Source organism: Pelmatolapia mariae, linkage group LG22, assembly GCF_036321145.2.
Source record: "Pelmatolapia mariae isolate MD_Pm_ZW linkage group LG22, Pm_UMD_F_2, whole genome shotgun sequence".
Taxonomy (NCBI): Eukaryota; Metazoa; Chordata; class Actinopteri; order Cichliformes; family Cichlidae; genus Pelmatolapia; species Pelmatolapia mariae.
In genome coordinates this window covers 35,378,287-35,403,151 of record NC_086245.2, presented here as the reverse complement: position 1 = coordinate 35,403,151, position 24,865 = coordinate 35,378,287, and the positions used below count along the sequence as shown (strand labels likewise).

Genomic DNA, 24,865 nt, shown 5'->3' with positions numbered 1-24,865 from the left:
GGGACTAAGTAAAGCGCTATACAAATACAGGCCTTTTACCATTTGTTTCATGTTTTAACGAATTCAGCTGAATTCAGTTCAGTTTTATTTATATTTATATAATCTCAACAGCATGATGAAATGTAGAGTGGTGTATAAACACATGAAAAAGGTGAGCGAAGAAGAAACACTCATGGAAAGCCCTAATGACCTATTCCAACATAGCTAAGAAATATTTCAATGTAACCCTCCCAAATCCAAACTGGAAGCTGGTTCCACAGAAGAGGGGCCTGAAAACTGAAGGCTCTGCCTCCCATTCTACTTTTAAATACTCTAGGAACAACAAGTAAGCCTGCAGTGTGAGAGCGAAGTGCTCTAATAGGGTGATATGGTACTACAAGGTCATTAAGATAAGATGGGGCCTGATTATTTAAGACCTTGTATGTGAGGAGCAGGATTTTGAATTCTGGATTTAACAGGAAGCCAATACAGGAGAAATCAGGAGTCCCACTGCAGCTGATCAGATGAAGGTATTTCAGAGACATCTTGACAATAATGAATTACAGTAGTCCAGTCTAGAAATGACTCCAATTTTCTTCACAGTGTTACTGGAGGCCAAAGTAATGTTGTGCAGATCATATATCTGGTGAAATATCATATTTAATTGTGTTACGTGTGACAAGCATGTAAAACAAAAGAAATCAGGAGGCGGGCAGATGCTTTGTCACCATGAGTGGCCCTCAAACACTTCCTGTCTGCTGTCCAATCACATCCAACTAAACACCTCATTTGATCTTTCTTTCATTTGTCTACTAGGCTTTGCTTTTTAAGTGCACCTTGGAGTTTGACCCTGGAGTGATGAAATGTTTCTGTGAAACTGTCCTGCAGCTCCTTTTACATCTTTTCTTTGACCTCTGGGGGCCCGACGTCCAGCATCCAACAAACTGTTAGTTTTCTAACTGATTTTCTTGTGTTCCTTCTGAGTCCAGACATGAAAACATCAACATTTACACATGTACTGGTAATGTGAATTTCCATCCACCCACTTCTGGTTATCCAATACACACCCTGGATATACCCAGTCTGGACCAATGCACAGAGACAGACAACCATTTACACTCATGGGCACTTTAGAAGCACCAATGAACCTAACACCTAGCACAGAGTACTGCAGCAATTCAGGAGGAAAAATGATGTGACGGGCCAAGTTTGGGTAAAGAATGCAGCACAGAGTGAAACTGCTGTGGACAAAGTGGAACACAAGAGCAAGAAATGCCAAGACAAAGGAATAGAGGACAACTGTAGGAGCTGTGAGACATGAGGACAGCAGTAGGAAGTTTTTATGTAAAAATCCTACAGTAGCCTGTCACTGCTTCAGCCTGAGACTGCGTGTCACTAGTATAGTCTTAAATGACCCTGTCATTGGTTGACTCAGTGACTGCAAGCTGCAGAAATCATCATGTTTCCATCGCTGTACTAACAGCTGCTGTGAATTATGGACAAACATCTTCACTTTGGTCTTGTCTGTCCAAAGGACATGGCCCAGGTTTGCAGCTCTGCAAACATGCTGTCATGTAGGGCTGTGCGATATGACCAAAATCTCATATCCCGATAGAAGACATTTATCGTCCTGACAACGATATAAATCAAAAAAAATGTAACATTTATGTAAATTCTGTGAATCTCGGGCAACTTGCGTGAAGTGTTTCCAGCTGGGCATCCTTTACCTGGAGTCCAGTGTTTTAACCGATGCATGACACTATACATTTTTAGACATATGTTGTAACAGCCACCATTTTCTTTCAAAGTTTGAGTCTAAGGTTTATTTTTTTAGCACCTGACGGCTCTTTTTTGCTTCTCATCCGTAAACTCTCCGCATACTCTTTCACGTGATTCTTTATTTTGAAAAGTCTCAACAGGATCTTGAGCTTTATTGTGAAAGGTTTACATGGGAAAACAAACAAGCGGACAGCGGAGCCACGCGATGGTTTTACCATCATTGTTGCAAACGACAACAAGTAAAAACAGGCGCTTGTCCGTCAGTAGTGTGGTTATATTAACTATAAGAGAAAGAGAGAACTAAGAAATTAATATAGCCGCTACAGTGACCATCAAAAATATTGCTGTAAACAGTTTATTTTACGACACCACGAAACAAACGATAGCGTAATAGGAAACGATAGACGTTTTTATATCGTCATCCGATATATATCGTTATATCGAACAGCCCTACTGTCATGTTGTTTTTAGAGAGGAGTGTCAGGGCTCTGTGTGCAGCAGGTGGAGGTGAGGATCCAAACGCAGGAATCGTGAAGCCAAATTTCAACAAAAAACCACAGCTTTATTGCTGGCAAAGCACAAAACATGAACAGAATAATGAATACTGAGAACCGGAAACACACAGGCATGATCTGATGGTACGACACAGAGCACGGGAAAACACAGGGCTTATATACACAGGGTGGTAATCAGGGAATGTGCCACAGGAGGGAGACACAGCTGGGAGGGATTGGACTAACAAGACAGGGGGAGCAAAGCTGCACACACTGACATAAGACATAGACTTTCACAATAAAACAGGAAACAAGAAACCACTAAACAAAGACGCAGACACGACACTGAGAGACAGACTAGACACTGAACTAAACCTGCAATAAACATGAGAACACAAAACCTACGAACTAATGCCTAAAGAAGAATAACTGAAACATAGATTCATAATCATCATCATCATCATTAGGGATGGGTATCGAAACCCGGTTCTTGTTGAGAACCGGTTCCCACTGTTTCAATTCCTTGGAATCGTTTGCCATTTTTGCAAACGATTCCCTTATCGATTCCAGTCGCCCCGAATGACGTCACCACGTTGCGGAGCGTCATTTACCTGGCAGGAAACATGGCGGCTCAAACGCTCAAAAGTTTGGTTATACTTTACGAGAACGGATGACAACAGGGCAACTTGCAATACTTGCAAAATAGATATTTCATTTAAGGGAGGAAACACTACGAATATGCAAAAGCATTTGCTCACAAAACACGCGATGACCTTAAATGAATGTCGTGTTTTTAATTCCGCTCCGGACTCGTGAATCTCAGCCCAGCAGCAGCGGTAACGTTTGCACGTCCTCTCCCGTTAATGCGGCAGGTAAATAAAGTAAACAGTGCATATTATGTTAGCGCGATCTGCCTTATTACAAAACCTGCCATTACTGTGCGTTTAGGTGACCATGATGAGACAGACAGAGTCTGGCTGGCTCAGATGCTGGCAGTTCTCGCTGCAGTCTACCGGTAGCGTCTCCTTTCAGGCCAGGATAGACGAATGTCACCGAGCAGTGACTAAGTTTGTGGTAAAAGGCTTGCACCCATTTGCCACAGCAGATGCCCCCGATTTTCGGTAAGTGAATGTGTTTAATTGTAGGCAGGGACATCACTGGATATTCTTGTGTAATTGCTACAGAATAATTTATGTTATACTTTGTTATTGCTAAAAAAGAATATTTATTTTATTGTTTTACATTTACAATTTTTTTCCCTGGGGACCCTGTGACACCCCATTGAAGAGCCGTAGGCTGTGGATCTCTTAAGATCTCACTGTTGGGTTTGTAAGGCCATGTTACTCCTAAATTTCTATCTTGTTCAAAGAGAAGATATAAAACTAAGTTCTAAGCTAATCAACCTTAGTGTTCTCCTTTTTTAAAAAGAATCGATAAAGAATCGAATCCTTAAACAGAATCGAAAATGGAATCGGAATCGTGAAAATCTTATCAATACCCATCCCTAATCATCATCATCATCATAAGAAAAGAATTCAAAATGCAAAAACACACAAAAACATAAAACTCAAAATACTGGGTCAAACTGACCCAGAACCGTGACAAGGAGAGGTTGTTGTCCTTGAAATCCATCCTAACAAATCTTATTCATTCTCTTTCTCTAAATGTGTCTAAGCATGAATTTTAACACACTAGAGTCTGACCATTTTATCAGTCTGATCTTGGGGTGAATTTGATGGGACAACTATCCCTGGGAAGATAATGGCAAATAAATCTCCAGATTAGAGAGACAGACAAAGATACTGTTGGGGTGCATTGGTCCCTGTGGCAGCTTTGATGCTTAAAGCTATGTAAATATCTTAGAGATATGCTCTTGATGTCCTTTTTAAATATTTCAGCAGAACAGTGTTAAAGTGTACACTGGATCTATGAAAGCAGCATGTGTGTGTGTGCTGACCTGAACACATTTGTGCATCGTGGCACAGAAGAGCCAGGACGGCTGAGCAGCTCGAGTCTCTGTGAGGCAACAACCGGAAACAATCCTCTCAACTTTTTTTCTCTGTTGAAACATTTCAAATGTTCTACTGTAAATAAAACACGGCTTCACAAGAACCTTCAGTAATTTATTTACCTTCCCGATGGTTTTGAAACTGGGACATATGCACTACCCAGGGATTCCTTGGGACACGAAGGAGAGAGACATGACTAAAGGTAAACTGGCTTTGACACTAAACAGCTTAACAAGGTCCATATCAGGTGTTGGGGCTAATGGAACAATGGAAAAGGACTGGGCCACAGGAGAAAGACGGGACTCATCTCTAATCTGTAAAACTCCTGATAAATAAGTCAGTCTTAAGCCAATGATTCGTGTCGAGTCTATATCTACATGTCTGTACATGAAATATATTAAACTGGTTCAAGATTCTAACCTTTGCCCCACGACTGACTTAAAGGTCAAAGTAACAACTCTCACATTTCACCTAATATGTTTGTAGCCTGACTCGAGCAAAGCTCAGCCAATTAAAAAAGTCGTGTGCTAAAAGCTTCCAGTCTGCACAAACATGTTCATTATGGGAACAATATTTCCTGTGAATCCTGTGAGTATTTTCCACTTGGATTCTTTATGTCCGGTGGAAGTATCCCAGGATCACAGCTCCAGCCAGCCTGCGAGGGGTTTCCGGCTCAGGCCACAGCTGGTCCATCAGGCAGCGGCCAACCAGAAGACCTCTCTGTAAACGATTATCAATCATGGCTCCCGGGCTGAGCTAACACCCTTCTGTTGCTCTGGGGCTGTGATTGGTTGGTAGGACGCAAACCTGCCACAAACCTCTGTGTCAGTGTCCATTCACTGACAACAATGAAGCAGAATAACTAATGAGCTCTGTCCATGCTGGGGTCTCTTCCTCGCTCGATGCTCAGAGTAGCTTTGAACATGAACCTTGTGGAGGCTGAATGCTGAGAAGGACAGAAGAAGAGCAATGATCTGACACAGAACGTGTCCGTTTACGCTGTACTACCAAAGAGCACACGGAGCAGGAGAGCACAGAAGAAACTGTCCGTTTGACTTTTTACCTCTTTTGGATTTTGGGGTTTCGCGGGGTGAGAAGCTTTAACAGCGAGGACGCTGGAGACCAAAATGAAACTCGTAACCTTCCTCAGCTGGCTCACAGCCTTCTACAGTTTCAGTAAGTAGACCTCTCTTCACCTGCACTGGTAGATATTCACACATTATGGTGTGATTGCTGCTCTGTCCTCCTATGAGTTTGTGCACTGATATTAATTCAGTTTAATGTTGATTAATGGGCAGAACATTTTTGTCATTTGATAAACAAGTATACTCATCGGTAAGTGCTGCTGTTAGTTTGTCCTTAAGTTTCATAAAGACCAGGCACTCGTGTGTTTTGACCTGCACAGGCTGCAGGTGAGTTTCTCTTGTACACGAGAGTCACACGGTGTGGAAACAGATCGGTGGATTATCCCACTCAAAGCTGGTGAGTGTGGAAGTGACTTAATCCAAAAGGATCGACAGCATTTTATAAAACATCACAATATTAATATCCTTTATTTCTCACTGCAGATGCTTATCCATCTCTTACTCTGACATCATGTGCAGACCTCACTGACAGTAAATATCTGTATTGTTGTGGAACAAGAGCCCAGCCTGTCAGACGATAATATACCAATGATATAACTAAACTTCTTTCAGATTGGATGTAAATTATCCCACTTTGCCTCCCACCAACACGTTTTCAATGCTGATGGTTCAGCGTTGAATGGATATCAGTTTGGGTGGTGTGGTGGGGGTGAATTAATGGGGTTCCTCTCCACTATGCAGAGTAACATGGGTGGTGATTATTAATATTCCACAAACAAACATTAGACTAAGCGAGGCTCTTTCTATTCACAGCACACACATTTCACATATCTGTATTTCTACACATTCAAAATAGGATTTCAAATAAAACTGAAAATCTAAAAGAAAAAATGAAGTTTTCATTTATATTTAGGTGATGATGCAGTAACCCCGCAGAGCGAGCAGCAGAGCTGGAGACAGAAAAAGGTTTAAAAGCAGGTTTAAAGCAGTTTGTTTTCTGTCCTTAACTCAGAGCACAGAACGAGCTGAGAGTCAGTGACCTCTGACCCTGTGGAGGGGGTCGGCTTTCTGGGTCACCAGAGCAGTCTGTGAGGGGGTGGGGGGTGCAGAAGGACAATAGCCTTCCAGAAGTGCTCAGTCTTCACTGACCTCATCCTTACACCTTCATCTCCATAACACTGCAGCAGTCTGCGCACACATTGAGCCTTTATTGAAGATATGTGACTATAAGGTAATCCTCCTCCAGCTGCCTGTGACCATGCCCTCCACCACCCTCCCCCTCATGCTCCTCCGTTCATCCCACTGGTTTAATCCACAACAATGGGTCTGCGGTGGCTCTGTTTCGTGCAGTGAAACATACAAAAGCTAACATCTCAATCTCTGTAGAGCTCAGGCTAATGTTTACAGCACCACAGCGTGCCCTGCCACCGTGAACCAATGCCTTCATGGGCCCAGTTAGTCTCATTTACTAGTTGACTTGTTAATTGTTTTGCATATTTCTATGCTGGAGAGTAGAGTACCACAGCTGTGCCACTTAGTCTCAGAGACAGCAGATGAAAGGCTGCAAAGTTGTCTTTCAGCTTCAGCATCGCTGTGTGAGGTGTAGCTGCTTGTAACGAGCACACAAGTCAGACAAACTCTTTCTACCAGCAGGTCGTGTATCTGTGCATCATGACATGAATCAGCTTCATTGGCAGCTCCAGTTAAAAGCCTGACTTTGGGCCATAATAAGGTTTTAAAAAGCTTTGGTCCCTCGTCTCTGTCGCGCTGCTCCTGGATCAGATCTGCTGCTGATGTTTTCAGCACAGACGATGGACTTGACAGGTACTTCTTGTTATACAGTTAATCCTCCCTTTCACAGTAAAATATCTCCTCCTGTCCAAAAACACAATCATTTTGGAAGATATCCACAGATGCGATTGAGTGAAGCTGCTGAAGCTGAAACACGTCACTGCAGTTTCTGTTTGTGTCAAGTTTATAACATGAAGCAGGACAACCAGGAGATTCAGCTTCCCGAGTATTTCAAGTCTCCTGATTTCAGATCAAAGAATGCATTTATTTTATAGAGGTGCATCATCATCATCATCATCATCATGTAGGCTTCAGTCTGACTGTTGTGTTGGAATAAACAAAGCTTACTGCAGCCTTCATGTGTGAACACAAACCTTATCAAATGTGACTCCAAGCTGAAGCTTATTGATTGACTTCCTATTAAAAATCGGCCCAAAAAGGGGGGGGCTCGGGCCAAGAGGCCAGGATTAGGCTACACACAGGTAACCTCAGCAGGTTAATAAAGATTTAGATAATCTGATGCTAACTTTGGAATCCACTGTACTGTTTAGACATTTTCATGTCACATAAACGTACACTGAGTGGAGTTTAAGGACTCCACTGAGGTTATATGAGAACATTTTGATTCACGACGTCGACACCGATCCTCGCTCGGTTAAATGTTGCGAGGTTGTTTTGCTGAACTCTTTAGCTGTCTCCTCTGCTCGTTTAAGTCTTCTGGTGTTGCTGATTTTGGTAAATGGTCCTTATATCTCACTTCAGCACTCAAAGCTCTTACTACACCATGTGTCATTCACACAGACTCGCCCTCTGACTCAATGATGGACTCCTCCATCCACCAACATCTCTTTTGGATTCAAATTTTAAACGACATTGGAAAACCACAGTTTAAATACAAACTCAAGGCTTTGAATGCAGTTTTATTTATATAGTGCCAAATCACAACAACAGCTGGAATGCACTGTAGATTTTATGTCTGCTTCACTGTCATGAAGGAAAAAGGCCTCAGCGTGTTCATGTTTTAGCATCTGAGAACGGGGAACAGCTCCTAAAAACCCTGCAGTTAAACGTCTGCACTTCAGTCACATCTAGTAAAATCCATGTTGTCAGTGTTTGGAGGCAAAACTTTAAAAGATTGTATGTTTGTACAATAAATTACAGGCTTTGGGGGGATGGTGAGAGATGTGTGAAGTTCAGGGGCAGCAATCTTGTTAAACAATAGCAGCAGAAGGCCGGGTGGGTCGCTCAGGCTGGGGACGAGCACCAACCCCCAACCCTCATCTACATATCCATCCTCCGCACCTCTGACTCTCTCGCGGCCCTTGAAGGGCTTGAGGTCACGAGTATGGGGTGCTAGTGTGGGGGTTGCTGGACAACCTCCTCCCTTAAAAAATCTCATTAAGTTCACAGATTGAACTCAGCAGTCTGTAATGCTGCCACCTCAGCGTGACTTCAGCCTTCATCTTATAATTATTATTTAAAGTCTTTGTAGTTTATCGTCCTGCTTCTGTTGTGTCGACCACTCAGAATTCAGAGCTCACCTCATATTAATCATTGGCTAGTTGTGTTCTGGTTCAGTCAGCTCAGTGCTTCACGTCTCTTTGTGATGATGTAAGCGTGTTTATTTCTCTTTTGTTTTGTTCAGTTTATTTTCATAATGTAAACGATATACAGAAGGTCATGTAGGAAATACTCTTAAAAAGCCATTTGGCTCCACGTGGCTTGGTTTACGTATCGAGGAGTGAAAAAAAAGTTATTGAATCCTGTTTCACTTCCTTCTCGACAGATGATCAGGTGATATTTATCCTGCTTCTTACTGATATAAAGCTCAATAACAACAATGGACATGTTTCTAATAACACAGTTTATACAAAACATTACTGTATTTGATATTCTGTAACGTCACGTCCACACGGACAAACCTCATGTCTCAGAACAATAACTGTACAGTGTGCAAAGCCTGATGTAGGGTGGCTGTAGCTCAGGTAGAGCAGGTCACCTACTGATCAGAAGGTTGGTGGTTCGATCCCTGGCTCCTCCAGGCTGCATGTCAAGTATCCTTGGGCAAGATACTAACCCCAAGTTGCTCTCCGATGCATCCATCGGAGTATGAATGTGTGTGAATGTAGTTAGAAAGCACTAAGTATAGAGACAGTGCTTGTGAGAATGGGTGTGACTGGGTGAATGAGGCATGTTGTATAGAGCTTAGAGCTTTGAGTACTCCGGGAGAGTAGAAAAGCGCTATATAAGAATCAGTCCATTTACCATGTAGGAATTTACTGAAACAGCATAATGACGCTAACCTTGGGCAGCAGGAAACAATGCGACACAAAGGTGACATTAAGGGGGACTGGATGATGCCTGTGGGGGGCATGCTCACCTCAGACTGAGGTGTTCTGTTATAAAGGACAGACCAGTCTGCTGGACAAACACAGGACACTATTTACCATCATATTCATAAAGATCTGCTGGTGACGGTTCACACTGGTGGTCCACACTGGACCACACAACTTTACAAAGTTAGACAGCTGCTGATGAGTCACTGATGACTCAGAATGTTTAAAGGTTACAAACACTGCCAGCATATGGAAGTGTCACCATCTCAGGTAGATGATAAAGAAGTGACGACAGTGGGTTTGTTCCAAAACGTTTTTACTGTCTATGTGACGACAGCAGAGAGACTGGATGTGGAAATATATAGATAGCATTGAAACTGCTAATAATAACCTGACTGTGGTCTATGAATGGATTCACTAAATGAAATGAACAGACACACAGACAGGTTAGAAACGTCCTGAGACTTTTCTCCTACAGATCAGATCAAAACTCAGCTTTGACCAGAGTGTGAAACTCAGAAGTCTTCTGTTGGAGGCTCAGATAAAGTTTAGTCCTGTCACAGTGGGTCATCGTATCTGAAGGCTGACCCCACACTCATCATTTTCATACACTTGTAACTTCTCGGGTGCTGTTGGAGCTCCTCATTAGTCTTCTGTGAAAGTCCTTCAGCAGTCTGATTAAGACATAGCTTATAATACTTATTATTAGATTTCACAGCCTGAGACACTGTGTTCAATAATTCAACCCACAGAAGGTGCGAGCCCCCACTAGGCCTGAGAGATGTGGGTCTCAGAGGGGCTGTAGGCTGTTACCCCCCCCCCCCCCCGACACAGCTGACCAGAAGAGCCACAGTCGTATCTGCTAAGAGCATCTGCTGAGTGAGAGAGTTCTCATTACCATGAGGGCAGACGCTCGTTTGTGGATTCAGCACATCAGTCAGAGCAGGGACAGAGATCATGAGGACGGGCAGCAGCTCTGTGGAAGGTTTCAAATCTGACTCTGATAAAACCTCAAAGCCAAAAACATCACAGAGTTGTTCATGTGCAGAGGAACTGCAGCAAACATGTCCACCTTCATATGTAATATTACAAAACTATGTTATGATACAGTCTATGACATGTTTCTGCTTTAATGAACAGGAGGAGCTTATTATGACCCGAGGTCATGTCAGAATGACTGAGTAACCTGGGACAGAGTCAGTCATGTTAGTAACAACACGTTAAAGCTCCCACTGCTGGTTACATTCAACCACGCTGACGAGGCGCAAACCTGAAAACCAGCTCAGATCTTACAGTGGACGAACAGTCTGAACTTTGACACTGGGAGCTTTTCATCTTCTGTTTCTGTTGTGACACATCCTCACTACAAGGTGCAGATGCTGGACCAAGAAAAAACACGTTACACGTTGAATCAATGAGTAAAGACTTGAGTTCTGCAGCTTCTTCTTTCTGACATATCTGCTGAATGATGATAGACAGGAAGAGCTTTCTGTGTTGCATGCAAATGCACTTATATGTTACCTGTGTTAGATGAAAACTCAAAATCTGTGAGAATATAAATGTATACTGACAAATTAAACACACTGAACTTCAATTAAATACCAAAAAAAGACTAAAGTTCAAATTCAGGCTGCTGTGTGTGGGCTGTCACTGTCGGCGGTTGTATTGCATGTTTAGTCCAGCCGGTTACGAGAATCCTCGGTGACAATGATGAGATATGTTGCAAGTTCAAGTGCAGTTAATGCTAATGCTTCACAGCCGGACAGAGGGCAGCCAATGCGAGGGTTCAATGTTCTGAAGCGTGAAAGAAAACAACAAAGACTGAGAGGTTTCCCGAGGTCACCGCAGAGACGGGACACGGCCGAGGAAGGAGATCTGGGAGCATGGGAAAGTCACCTCAGACACAGATATGAATGAGACACGATGGGTGGAGGGGTGCATAAGAAGGGGCAGATGGTGCCCTTGGTTGTGTGCTGGCCAACAAGAAGAAGTAACTGGGGGCTGGGTGCAAATAAGCATGGTCACAATGCCATTGTCTCTACTGGGCCCTGCTTCAATGGAGGGTCTCCCAACTTGACCCCAGCGACCCCACCAGTGTTCTCCTCCACAGCTCAGTGGCATTCAGCCTCCACTGTGACTGCAAAAAAATCATCACAGGCCACAAATCCTCATGTGTCATCTATCGAATTAGAGCTGTGTGCGTGCGTGTGTGTGTGTGTGTGTGTGTGTGTGTGTGTGTGTGTGTGTGTGATTATTTGGATATTATTCAGCTATAATTCGAGTCAGGAAGTGGTGACAGTCTCTGTTTCAGTCACACACCAGTGTGAAAGTTTACAATAGGACATAATCAGACCTCCAGTTCTTTTCCAGTCAGCTTGTATCCAGTGGGAGTTACATTGTTTTGATAGTTTGACTTTTTTTCTTTTAAATGTTTTTTCTGGCTTTTGCCTTATTGGAGAGTAAGTAGAGATGACTGGGAAAGACGCTGCTTTACAGCCATACAGCAGGTGATCACCTGCTCACACACTGAGCTAAACCAGCATCCAGATAGTTTCACTTTATATTTACTTTATTTTCTTTTATGCTTCCTGTTTCCATGATATGAAAATGCACTACAGTGAGCCCAACTCAGAGGAACGTCTGTATAAATATAAGTAAGATGTTTTGGCCCCTCTTGAACTTCCCAACACATCCACAAAGGATCTGTATTGGGCTTGGAAATTATAGTTAAAATACATTTTATTTACAGAATAAATAAATGACAGTAAAAGCTTTGTCTTTAATAAGCCGCTCGTTTCTTTCCTCTGTCTGCAGGCGGCTGCTGGGCCTCTGAGCTTTCTTTCTTGGTAGAACCCACGGACGTGATTGCGGTGAGGGATCGGCCACTCATGCTGGACTGTCAGGTCCAGGGTGAGGAACCCATCACAATTACATGGCGCAAGAACGGAGTGCCCGTACCCAGTACCCCACGGGTCCGAGTGCTAGAGAACGGCACGCTGCTAATAAAGAGCTTCCAGAAACGCAGAGAGGGCAGCGATGCAGACATGGGCGAGTACGACTGCGCTGCACAGAACCGTTATGGCCTGCTCGTCAGCCGCAAGGCCAAAGTCCACCTCGCATGTAAGTGATCGACTGAGCGGCACAAGAATGTTATAACCTCCACATACTTCAGCAACACACACAGCTTTAGCAGCTGATATGTTGGGAAAAACACATTTAGGTGCAGAACGGTGGTGCTGGGTAGTCTGAGCATGCTCACTGAGGAGGAGCATTCTGATCTGGCTGGTTAAACAAAGTAACCCAGCTCACGTCCCAGATTTAGGTTATTAAGACCACTAATGTTGTGTTACACAGCAATGTTGATGTGTTTGATAAGATGCAGAGACACCCAACGTCACATTAGATTTCCCAGCTGTTTATAATCAGTCTGTGAGGAGAACTGAAGCTTTGCAGTGCTGGTTTAATGTATCTTAGTTAAAGCAAAGCAACCACAGAAGGAAAGAAAACTGAAGAATTTCAGTGTAAACATCAGAGGCTCTGCTGCAGTCAGTGCACTTTGACCTTTCTCTGTCAAAGGTACTTTGACTTTTGTTGTCCCATATGCACACACACGCACACGCACACACACATCGTGCATCAGTGTACAGTTCTCCTGGAGCTCACGCCTTTGTTCAAACCAGTAAACACAGAGTTTAAACCAGGAGAATTATAGCTTATTATCTTGAGGTGGTCTTGCTTTAATGCAATGAGTTGCCATGGTGATGCTATCTCATTTACAGGGCATATCTATTGAATTCCGCCTTATTGATTATGGCCCCATTTCAAAGCAGCTCAGCATGGTTGTGTGTGGGCACCAAATTTATATTACTCACAGGAACATGGTTAGCATACAAGCTGCATGTAAAAAGTCTTACAGTAAGAAAGGCTGAAAAATCATGAAATAGATCATAAAGCTATTTCTAATCACACCTCAGACACAGTCCACACAAGATGTCTTCCTGCCTGACTTTATAGAGATGTTCAACATTTGTGTGCACTGTTTTTCTCTTGTGTGATTGGCTCTCCAGCTCTTCCTAAGTTCCACACACACCCTGCATCAATGTCTGTGGACGAGGGAGGAGTCGCTCGATTCCAGTGTCAGATCAGTGGAGTACCTGAAGCCAGAATCACATGGGAGAAAGACCGAGTGCTGCTCAACACCACTGACAGCAGGTAAACTCAGACTCAACGAACTCAACTACCAACACATGTATCGTGGACTGTGATATGTGGTGTTTTTTATAAAGGACCACATGTAAATGCTCTGGTAGCTTTTTTGTTAGCCTGAGTCACATTACATCTAATGTTCATATATAAGCAGAATTCATTGGAAAAATAAATAAAGATAGGGCACTTTTTTCTGCCTTTCACCTCTTTTGTAATTTGACAAAATAGGAAATTGTATAGTACTAGACAGTAACTAATATTGATGTTTAGTGCCTCATCTTCATTGTGGCTTCTCTTACCTGTCCAGGTACACTCTCCTACCAATGGGCATCCTCCAGGTGACAGGTGTGAGAAAGGTGGATGCAGGGGTTTTCCGCTGTGTTGCCACCAACATCGCCAACACTCGTTACAGCCACGAAGCCACGCTCAATGTTACTGGTAGGTGGAGTCATGATCCCCTTCAGTGTACAAGCTGTTACAGTACGGCTGGGATATGAGTGGCAGGCACCTGCATGAGCCTCCTCTCACAGTCCAAGAGTACATGATCACATCTTTGATCTGTAACCAGAGACTGTAAAACTCCTGTCACACGTGTGTCCATGTAACTGTCACTGCAGCCTGAGTCGTTCCCAGCAACAGAACGTTGTTTCTAATGTTTCATATGTTACATTTCATAACATATGACAGTAGTCAGGTGTGCAGGGTGCTTACACTGTTAACAGTGCTGCTGGGTTTATGCAGTGATGTCAAAGCTGCAGTCAAGTTTAGAGCCACAAGGACAATCACACATTTATGTAAGTACTCACTGACCGCTCCACGTGGCTGTGATGGCAGGGACGTTATCGTATATCACATACACACTGCCTGTGATACTTCCACATGTCTTTGAATCTGCTGATTACTGCATGGCTAAGTGAACAGTCACTGGGAGTAAAACCAGTGCATTATATACTAAACACAGCTGTATACTACGTACTGTGTATTACACTCATACTATACCCTCATCGTCCCGACGTCATTGGTTCCATACTCTCTTTTTGTGTCTCCTCACCTTCCAGGTGGGACTCCAAGAACCTACAAGGAGCCCGTGATCCTGTCAGGACCTCAGAATCTGACCATCACGGTCCATCAGACCGCCATCTTGGAGTGTATCGCCACAGGAAACCCAAGGCCCATTGTTTCCTGGAGCAGGCTAGGTAGCTCTGAAGCATCCCAGTAGAATGTGAAAAAAAAATCAAACAAAAGTTTGATTTTATGAACTATTTCTGTGTCCGTGTGTCCATCAGACGGGCGCTCCATTGGGGTGGAGGGCATCCAGGTTCTCGGGACAGGGAACCTGATGATCTCAGACGTATCCCTGCAGCACTCTGGTGTGTATGTGTGCGCTGCCAACCGGCCCGGCACCAGGATGAGGCGCACTGCACTCGGACGCCTCGTGGTACAAGGTGAGGATGTACAGGGACCGCTGACGTGCTCTTTAGCATCCACTCCTCAGTACTGGCCGCTGACTGTCCAACACTTCTTCACTGTACCTGTCAGGTGTCTGTGTAATAAGTAGTCTGTGTCCAGTACAGATAGATGCATGCTCGGCATTTAGAAAGTAGTTTACATGTTACACTTACAAATATGACAGGTAATGTTAATAAATGCTCAGACTTGTGTTCACATTTATTGTTAACCACCAGCTGTAAGATATGTGAGCTAAGATGTGTTCAGTTAGCACGGTCCTGTCCTGTCCCTGCGTGTGAAGGGGGGGGGGTGTCTGTATGTGTGTCTGTGCCCCCGGCTGTTCGGTGGGGGAGGGACTGAGCGAGGCCGACTATAGATGTTGCAGTTGGGGGTGGACGTGCTTTCATCCATCACCCTGCACGTGTCCATATTCTAAGTCTAATGATGTTTCTGAAGCTCATTAGCTGTTCCCAGTCACAAGGCTGCTGAAAATGAAACTTTGGGGATTATACCATAAAAATCAATCAGTAAAATTAATTAAAAAACTGAATTCAGTTATTTTCAGATCAATTAAGTTGTTTAATTGAAAAAATTCCAAATTAACACACAATGAAAACTTGATGGTTTGTATTCTCAGAAAAGTTTAAACATGCTGTGAAGCCGCGCCTCGTCTTTAACACGGATCATTTTCAAACTTATGAGACCATCTGCTGCAGTGTTTGTATTCACGTCCTTTTTGTCTCTCAAATTTTAAAATATAGTGTGTTAAATATTAGACTGTCCTACTACTGGAGCCAGTTTGAGCTGCTCTGTCTGCTCCACATCGCTCTAAATCATTTATCAATACATCATCTCTAATGTATTCATTCATTTATTTAGTTTGTAATTCAGTTTGTTCTGTTTCCACTAAAATTACTTTGGGAAAACGTCTGCCATGTTTGTGATAGTGGAGTCAGCTGAGGAGTTTAACTGTGTGAATCTCTCCATCGTCCAGCTGAAATCAGGTGTTGTTCTGTGCGAGGCCAGGATGCAGGGACAAAGACCACATATGGGGAAACAAAACGTGCAGGACAACAATACAGGGGGCAGGTGGGGGTTGCAAGGGGGAGGGAATGACCTGCGATCTCTGACCCATGACCTAGACCGGAGTAATAAGGACACATGTCTCTGAAAACAGTTGGATGGAGGGAGTAGGCGTGGAGGGCAGAGAGGGAGGCAGAAGGAGAAAGAATAAGTCATTTACAAGCAGAAAGCAGTAAAAAATAGGCCTATAATTCTTCCACTAATTGTAACATTTTTCAATAAATTGTGTCCCCGTGCGTTATGTTCCTCATAACTTGGAAGCATAATAAAAAATGTAGAAGGCATAAAGTATCAGGACAGCAACAACAGCAAGGTGTGATGTTTTAATGCACATACATCAGGTTTGCTGTTAACCGGGGGGGACGGGACACCATACAAGTGGCCAACGTGTGAAAAACAATAAATAAACAGTAAATGTGTTAATACAGCTGTGCAGGTGGTTGATAAAGGCAGACACAAGTTTAAGTATAATTCAGTGTAATTGGGCATGTAAGCCTCCCCCCCCACACACACACACACACAGGGACAGGGTGATACCTGAATCGTCACAGCACCGTCCGCTTCTTTAAAGGGTGTCTCAGGGCGTCCTTCACATGTTTTGGTTTCTGTCACGCTAACATCTCCCCACAAACACTTCCCTTTGGTTTTGTGTGCTTGTGCAGCATTTTTCTGTGCGGTGCATTTGACCTCTTAGGGCCACCGTACATATGCCAACTATAAAGTTGCTGTGATGAGTAGTCCAGATGTTTAAGGCTAATAAAATAAGAGCCACATTGTAATGAAGCAGAATGATCTTTAAACGCTCTTCAGCCTGGTAGATGCTCCTCTGCAGCCCGATGTGCATTCATACAATGGACGGGATGTGCTTCAGGTTTACACTGTGATTCTGTTTTGCTGTCTGCTCTCGGTCTCACCTCCGTCTGTTCCACCTCAGCTCCTCCTGAGTTCCTGCAGTGGCCACAGTCTGTGTCCAAACCAGCAGGGGGCAGTGCTGTGTTCACCTGTGTGGCCCAGGGTGTCCCTGAGCCTCATCTCATTTGGCTGAAGAACGGCAAGGTCCTGATGCCTGGACACAACATCAAGCTTACCAATAACAACAGGTATGTGAGTCAAGGAGTGTAAAAACGCCATCTGTGATATACTTCAACCTTTTTAGCTTTAACACTTGACCCACAGAGTGACAGCGCTGTGTCAAGAGTGTCTGACCCCGAAGTCTTCATATGATCGGTGTGTGTTGGTCACATAAAGATACAGAGCACGTGCCGTCTCCACGCAGAAACATTCAAACCAAAAACATCGGTTCAGCTCCGTCACAGTGTGTGAGAAACATCACAGGAGACTACAACATTTTCCATAAACACCACTGATTCCAGGAGTAAAATCCCAACGTAATCCTCTGTAATTGTTGACTGAAACATTTTGACGTGCAGTCCTTCAGTCTCATCTGCATCCTCATCTAAATGTATTTTAAAGCATTTTTCCAGGCAGGACACATTTTTAGAAATTCATTTCTTATCAGTGAATCATTAAGTTGTGTCCAGTTCCTCGCAGTGTTAGCAGTCATGTGGTTACACTCTGCAATGGAGAAGATACAAGAGATATAGTAGTACAGTAATACTGACAAGTGAGTGCAGCTAGATGCAGAGTAGATGGAGCTGCAGTACGTTTAACACTTGCTTTAACTGCTGAACCATCACATTTCCCACGCAGTGAAGTAACAGCAGCTTACTCGTTGGGTATGTTGTCCTTACAGCACTCTGGCTTTGACCCGTATCAGCTCAGAAGACGAGGCTATCTACCAGTGCATTGCCGAGAACAGTGCCGGTACCAACCAGGCCAGCGCCCGCCTGGCCGTGGCGCAGGGTAAAGATCTGCCCGATGCCCCACGAGGCTTCACGGCCAAAGCCCTGTCCACGCACGGCCTGCAGATCAGCTGGGACCAGCCGCCCACCAACGTCACTGAGAGCATCATCGGCTACGTGCTGCACATCCGCAAGATAGGAGGTGAGTGTCAGCACACACACACACATGCTGTCATTTATCTTATGATCTTAAGTCTCATAATGTGTGTGTGCGTGTGTGTTATTTAGAGGCTGACAGTCTGGAGCTGCAGGAAGCCATCAGTAAAGGCAACTTTCAGCACGATGTTACCAACCTGGAGCCAGCCACCACCTACTCTCTTTACCTGAAGGCCTACTCTCCCATGGGAGCCAGTCAGCAGTCCCATACTGTGACTGTGACTACATTAGGGGGCGGTAAGATCACCAAACAGTGAGACCAGCAGGGATCAGTCTTCCAAACTGGTTTTTATCATTTCTTTAGCACAGTGAGTAATGCCTTTTTCCAATTGACCACTGTCCTTTTGCCTCCATGCAGTGCCTGCTCCACCTACCTACTTCACCAAGGTGTTAAATTCCAGCGCCGTACAGGTCCTCTGGGAACTTCCCACTAAGGCCGGTATGGTCGAGGGCTTCAGGCTGTCGTACCGCAGAGTCCCCCACGCTGAGTACCAGAGCCCAATTCAGCTGCCCTGCTACGTTAATGCCCACACCATGTCGAAGCTGGGTAAGTGTGTGCAAGGGTGCACATAGACACACTGTAACCACAGTACTGCAAACTAACCACTTTACCAATAAGACTTTTCACAAACACATGACTCAGCAACAGCCAACATTAAATGAAACTCTGAAATATCTGAGCAGTCCTTACCTTTGAAAATGTCCCTCCCTGTCTGTCTTACATCTTTGTCCATCATCAGTTCCTTTATTCCCTCTATTCAAAGTGCTTTTATATAACGCTGTGTCTGAGCTCGTCTGAATCTGTTTTAGAACCGGGTGCAGTGTATGAAATCAAACTGGTTGCCTATAATGGGAACGGAGAGAGCGACTGCTCCAAGAGGCTGGTGTCACTCGCAGAGGAGGGCGTGAGAGACCAAAGCACCGGTGAGTGTCGGCACACATCTGTGACTCCAGCAACAAGCAGCTCCTGCAGACACTGAAAACGATTAGCAGTAAATGAAAATCGATTTGTGGAAACACACTGAAAAAAAGCAGGTTTGGTGAGAGATTTGAATGGTAGAAAGATCTTTAATAACTAATGACACCACTAACCCTACAGCACTAATTCATGGATGTGTACAAACTATAACAAAATAAATGTGTAATATGTCAAATCTTCATGAGAATACAAGCACGATGCACCACAAGGAAATGGAAAATGAGGATTTATGACTTACAGGTTAAGTTGAAAAACATGTGAAGGTCATGCTGTCAAAGAGCACACTGATAGTGAGGCAGAACCTGGCTCTGTTGTGTTTCAGCCATGAGGACGTTCATCAGTAATATTTGGTTTGTTTCCAGGAGGAGACCGTCTATGTCAGTGCAGGGACGGAGAGGCCTCGCTGGGCAGCATTGTCATCGGCATCCATATCGGCACCGCCTGCATCATCTTCTGTGTTCTCTTCCTCATGTTTGGATACCGTCGCAAGTATGCATCCATGCACTGTGCATGTTGTCTTGTTGTTCTTTGGCTCATTTTTTAAATAGAGTTCATCCCTGTTAACTGATGATCATATGTAGCGTGTCTCAGTGCAGCATACGCACTCACAGCTGGGGCCTGGTTTCAGTCTGTTTTGCAGTAAAGGGACTCAGGACAGCTGGTCTCCATCGAGGATCCAACCAGTGCACACTGGCATCCCTAAAGATGGAGAAGCCCTCCCCAGAGGAGAAGCTCAGGTACACGCTTTATCTTACCTCATGTATACTAATAATAATAAGACACATTTAAAGGTGCTCACATGTTAGTGCTTTTAACTCCATCATCCACCACAGAGTCAGGTTAACTGCCAAACTCAACTGACATGAAGAGGAGTTAGTTTGTCACTCTTCAAAGTCACGAGGTTTCCTAATAAAGTGTAAAGTTCATGAGACAGCTGTGGAACAGTGACTGCAGACTAGATCAGCTGCTACTGTAAAGCTTTCACTGCAGCTGGTTTGGTTCATCCTTATACAGAATGGAAATACATGGATCCAGTTAAATCTCTAAAAAGCATCTGCTCAATAGCTTTTGTCATTCTATTTAAAAAGTTTGGAGAAAAGCTTCTTGTGCAAAAAGAAAGTTTAGCCAGATGTTGTTTAATCACCATGTTGAATGATTCTAGTTCTCAAAGAGAAAACCTGACTTGTTTCTGCAGTCTCACAGTGATGCAGTGCACATGCATGCTTCTGATCTGTGACGTGTCCTCTTCTGTCCCCTTCCTGTTGTGCTCTTCTGTCCTGTGAGCAGGTGGTCTGTCCGGCACAATGCCAGGTTATCATTGATCAACATTCGTCAGGTTTGCACGCCACAGGCACTGGCTAACACTGGTCAGTGATGTCATAACAGCCACACCCCTGCCCTGTCCTCCAGCAGTCAGCCTCACTAGGAACCTCCCACCAAAGAGCACCACCTTTGGTTTGTTAGGCTCAGTCATACCATTAGTGTCCCCAGACCTGCTGCTAATAACCTGAGAGTAGACACTCCAGCCCTCCCTCACCTTCCAGCCCTACCTCAAACCAAAGCTTATTGCCTTTATTGCCTGTGCACGTGCCTGTGCATGTGAAGAAAGCCTTTGAAAACCGTTGTCACCACAGATTGTGTCCTGTCTCACACCACAAACATTTATGTCACTTTTTCAGTGGAAGGCGTAAACCAAAATGTTCTACCTCTCAGATCGCCACTGATAAACTGACATGTGATGATGTGGACTTTAAACCTCATATGAAGCCAAAAACTCGACCCTGACAGAGACGGTCTTGTCAATCTGTTGTGACAAACTCTTGACTTTGCCTTTTATTCCTCTACAGTAAGGAAAAGAAGAAACATAGCGGCCTTTGTGAACACCTTCCAGAGGTGACAGTCTGATGAGAAACTATTTTCTATTCATTTACAAGCCATTAGGAAGAGTCGTGTAAACCATTTAACTCAGCTCCTTCCACCCAAAGCTGCTCATTTCCAAAGAAAGCTACCTCACTCTGATGGGAACATCTTGTCTCTAGTTAGCCCGACCCTGCTAATGCTAGCCTACCTCATCCAAAAATAAAGGCTTCTGGTCAGTGAGCATCTCCCTGACCGGCGTCAGTCACAGACCTAACTGTGCAGCAGCATGTGGAGCTCTGCAGCATCAGTCTCAGCCCGAGGTCAGCCTCCATCAAGCCTCAGCTTCTTATGCTTTTGGTGGAAATTCTCCATTTTTGTGACATCAGAAGATGTTCGTGCTTTTCCTCCAAAGACATATTTGGAAGTATGTCGTGGACAACATGATGAAACAACCCAGGCGTCCTCTTCTTTTCTCTCCACTGAGCAAAACGGGAAGCTTGTCTTTGTTAATCTGCACAACTGAATCCAAAAAATGACTGAGGCCGTGCTGCCAAGTTGACTTTCTAGATGCCAAATTGGTCAATTGGGACTTCAGTGACTCCGACGTTTACTGTGCCACATGCCCGAATGCACAGACGAGCGCCACGTTTCACACTGGCTGCCTATCCAAAAAGTTTTTTATGAAAACCAAGATGAATGAAACCCAAAGATATAAAGATTTCATGGTTTTCTTTATGTTCATTTCAAACTTACTATAGAATATACGCGTGCTTTGAGTTTTGGATTGTTCCTCATGGGGACACCTGTGCTTTAACTGAACCCAAATGTACTTTAAACATCGTTTGTTTTCTTCCACTTGCTTTTGTTCTAGTCACTCCAGGCGGACCCTTCTAACACAGATTTCACTGATTTTAACATTTAACTTTTAAATGTCTCTATATGAAGATGTAAGATATGTTGAATAATTTTGTATGTCTATGAGGAATACTGATTGTTTTTTTAGCTGAGTTTTTGCCAAATATGTTGAAGAAATATGTGACCAAATAACACAAATATGTAAAAGCCAGCAGCGGTTGAACCTCGAGGGCAGACGCAGTACGAAGAAATCCCAAATGTAGAGACAACGCTTTGGTTTCATAAGTCTTCTTCTTTCTCGGTTCAGAAGAATATCAGCAGCCACAGAAGAAAACTGTGATTTTGTGTTTTTCTTACTTACAGTTTGGCTCTTTGCATGAAATTATTTAATTTTAGGTTGTATCATGAAACCCACATGAGCTTCTTACTGTGTCAAAATTAACACGCATATCGTAAGACGATCAATGTCCTGCAAGCAAACATTATTTATCACTTTTTTCCTTTTGCTATAAAATTCATTGCAATCCCAGTGATCTGAGAACGACTGGGAGAATCCAGCTTTGACTCTAATACGTTAACGATAATGGTTTCCCTGCACGGCCCTCGAGGTTCACCAGAGTCGACCCGATGAGTGTTAAAGGTCACACCACGAGAAGAAATAAGGCCTTTTCTCTTCATTTCCATTGTTGCAGATGAAAGCTGTGAAACAAATGTGATACCAAAAAAGTGTTTTTGTAGTATGAAGTGTGTAGTGCCATTTGAAAGGAACATGTTAGCTTCTTTTGTTCTTCCTGCTGTGACAGGAAACGGTGCCAAAACGAATGTTTGATTATTATTAATATTATTGTTATTAGAGTCAACAACATTTCAGATGTTTTCTCTCTCTGATACATGTGAGAGTGACATGGAAATGTTTGTTAGACATGACTTTGAGATAGCCTTTGAGCAAGTGTTGTGAGCTTTCTGTTGTTTGAGGCATTAAACTCACAAATGGCCCAAAGGCAGCGATTAGAAGAAAAAAGGTCAAAAAGGCAGAAAAATGTAGAAAAGTAGAGACTGGCTGCTAGAACCAAGGAGAAACAATGCTTTAATAATTCTAAGTGCTTCAGTGTTCCCAAACCTTTATATTCTACTGTTATATTTTTACAAAAAGCTTTAACCTGGTGAGCTGAGGGCCTGTCCTCTGGTCAGCATGAGAGGCGTGGAAATCCAGAGCAGACAGGCAGCAGGTGGACACACAGACATGCTGTGACTCTGACCTCATGTCGCCCTCAGTGACACTGGGCTCTCACTTCAGTCCATCTTATTCTGAGTCAATTAAAGACACCCTCACTTTCACAGCTACACAGAGTAAACTGTCCTAGTGACACGATAACAGAAGAACACAGAGACACAATACATTTGATTGTATTTAATCCTGTATTTATTCTGCTTCATGTTAGTACTACCTGTGGCTCAGGCCAAAGCACACAGAGCTTTGTTATCCAGTGATTTGTTTGATCTGACCCTTTGATCAATAATTACATTATTTATTTAGCCCAGCATGTCCGTGCGTGGTGAAGCTCCATCACTGGTACAATGTGGAACAAAACACTAACTACTTTATTTCTCACCTATAATGTGCTTGTACAGAAATATCTTCAGAAACATGCACAATACATAGAAAGAGAAAAGAGCACAAACTGTTGTAAACTGTACTGTTTGTGTTTTGGAGGGCAGAAGGATTTTATTTAGGTTCTTAGTTTAAACTCAGGAGTGTTTCAGAGAAAAGCCTCCGACTGTGAAAGAAGCATGTTTGTGACCTCCAGCTGTGCTGTCTGAGCTCTGTGCTTTACACCACCCTTTCTCTTTGCTCCATCAAATTCAATGCCTAAAACCAAATAAATAAATTTAGCTCAAGTCATGTGTCCTGCTTATTGTTTAGTGGTGAAAAGGGAAAGCCCATCTCTGAATGGAGGAGGGGGCCTAAGGGTACATCTGTCACCATCTTACAATGCTGTGATTGCAGCCATTCCCCAACTCTCTGTGAATGGGACTCATGGTTATTGATCAGTGGTTGTTCATGACAGTTTGCATATTAATGATCATAAACTGACCCCACAGCCCGTTGTTCCTTCAGTGGGCTGTTATTGTGCAAATGTCCTGTTTATAAGGTTTGAAACCTGTAGTCAGCTGAGACTGAAGGAGTCACCTGATGATGATGACCGTACTGAAAACGTCCAGATGAACAGAATCAACCTTTTGGGAAACACAAAAATAATATTTAATATTTATTTTATTTAGTGTGTGAGTGAGAGAAATATTTTTCATGAAACAAATTCAACAAAAAGAGCACATCCCACGGAGACCAGCAGAGCTCAGCAGGGAGTTTTACAGCTGTTTGCTTGAATGAACGTAAACTCTTCTGCACTCTCCTCCACTGGCTGCTGGGCCACGATAACCCAGCCTGCACAGGTTGGTTACAGGTGTGCAGTCCACCTGTCCACACAGCATAAAGGTGTTGCTATAATCAGACTCTCAGATGTTCACTTGTTTTACCCACATACATCAACCCACACTGAACACAGTTATACTGTAGTGAAGGTGCATTTGCATCTCATTAAAGGCTTTTTCTTGCAGAATGGGAGCCAAAAGCTCCCTGAGACTCAGATCTTTCCTAAATGCTCCAAACACTTCAGCCTGTGTCTGCCTGTTGTGTGTCTGTACAGTGGGTTAAAAAGAAATATCACAGGGTGACAACATGTAAACTCTAAGTTCTCTGCACCTGCCAGTAGATGGCTTAAAAAGTTTGGACAGATTCAGGATATTCAAGGCCGAGGGCCAGATTATATCCACTTCCAGAATAGAGTCCATGTTCTCTGTTCTCATTGTCTCGTACCGATGAACCTGCATCAGTCTGCAAAGCTGGACACCAGAGTATGGCAAAGATCGGGTTAGGCTGA

General features: G+C 43.6%; 1 protein-coding gene across 1 annotated transcript; it reads left to right on the top strand.

Moving 5' to 3' along the window:
- The first annotated feature begins 5,379 nt into the window (after positions 1-5,379).
- si:ch211-57n23.4 (immunoglobulin superfamily DCC subclass member 3) lies at positions 5,380-20,570 on the top strand. Its single transcript, XM_065471314.1, has 14 exons — positions 5,380-5,437; positions 12,288-12,593; positions 13,541-13,685; positions 13,987-14,117; positions 14,738-14,875; positions 14,966-15,124; positions 17,146-17,311; positions 17,965-18,215; positions 18,302-18,466; positions 18,588-18,776; positions 19,040-19,153; positions 19,571-19,697; positions 19,837-19,945; positions 20,493-20,570. The coding sequence occupies exons 1-14, from the start codon at positions 5,389-5,391 to the stop codon at positions 20,568-20,570; spliced, it is 2,127 nt and encodes a 708-aa protein (XP_065327386.1). The 5' UTR covers positions 5,380-5,388.
- The last annotated feature ends 4,295 nt before the right edge of the window (positions 20,571-24,865 follow it).

Coding starts and splice junctions, on each gene's coding strand:
- si:ch211-57n23.4 (XM_065471314.1), top strand. CDS start 5,389: ATGAAACTCGTAACCTTCCTCAGCTGGCTCACAGCCTTCTACAGTTTC. Junction 12,594..13,540: donor GGCCAAAGTCCACCTCGCAT/GTAAGTGATCGA, acceptor TTGGCTCTCCAG/CTCTTCCTAAGTTCCACACA. Junction 13,686..13,986: donor CTCAACACCACTGACAGCAG/GTAAACTCAGAC, acceptor TTACCTGTCCAG/GTACACTCTCCTACCAATGG.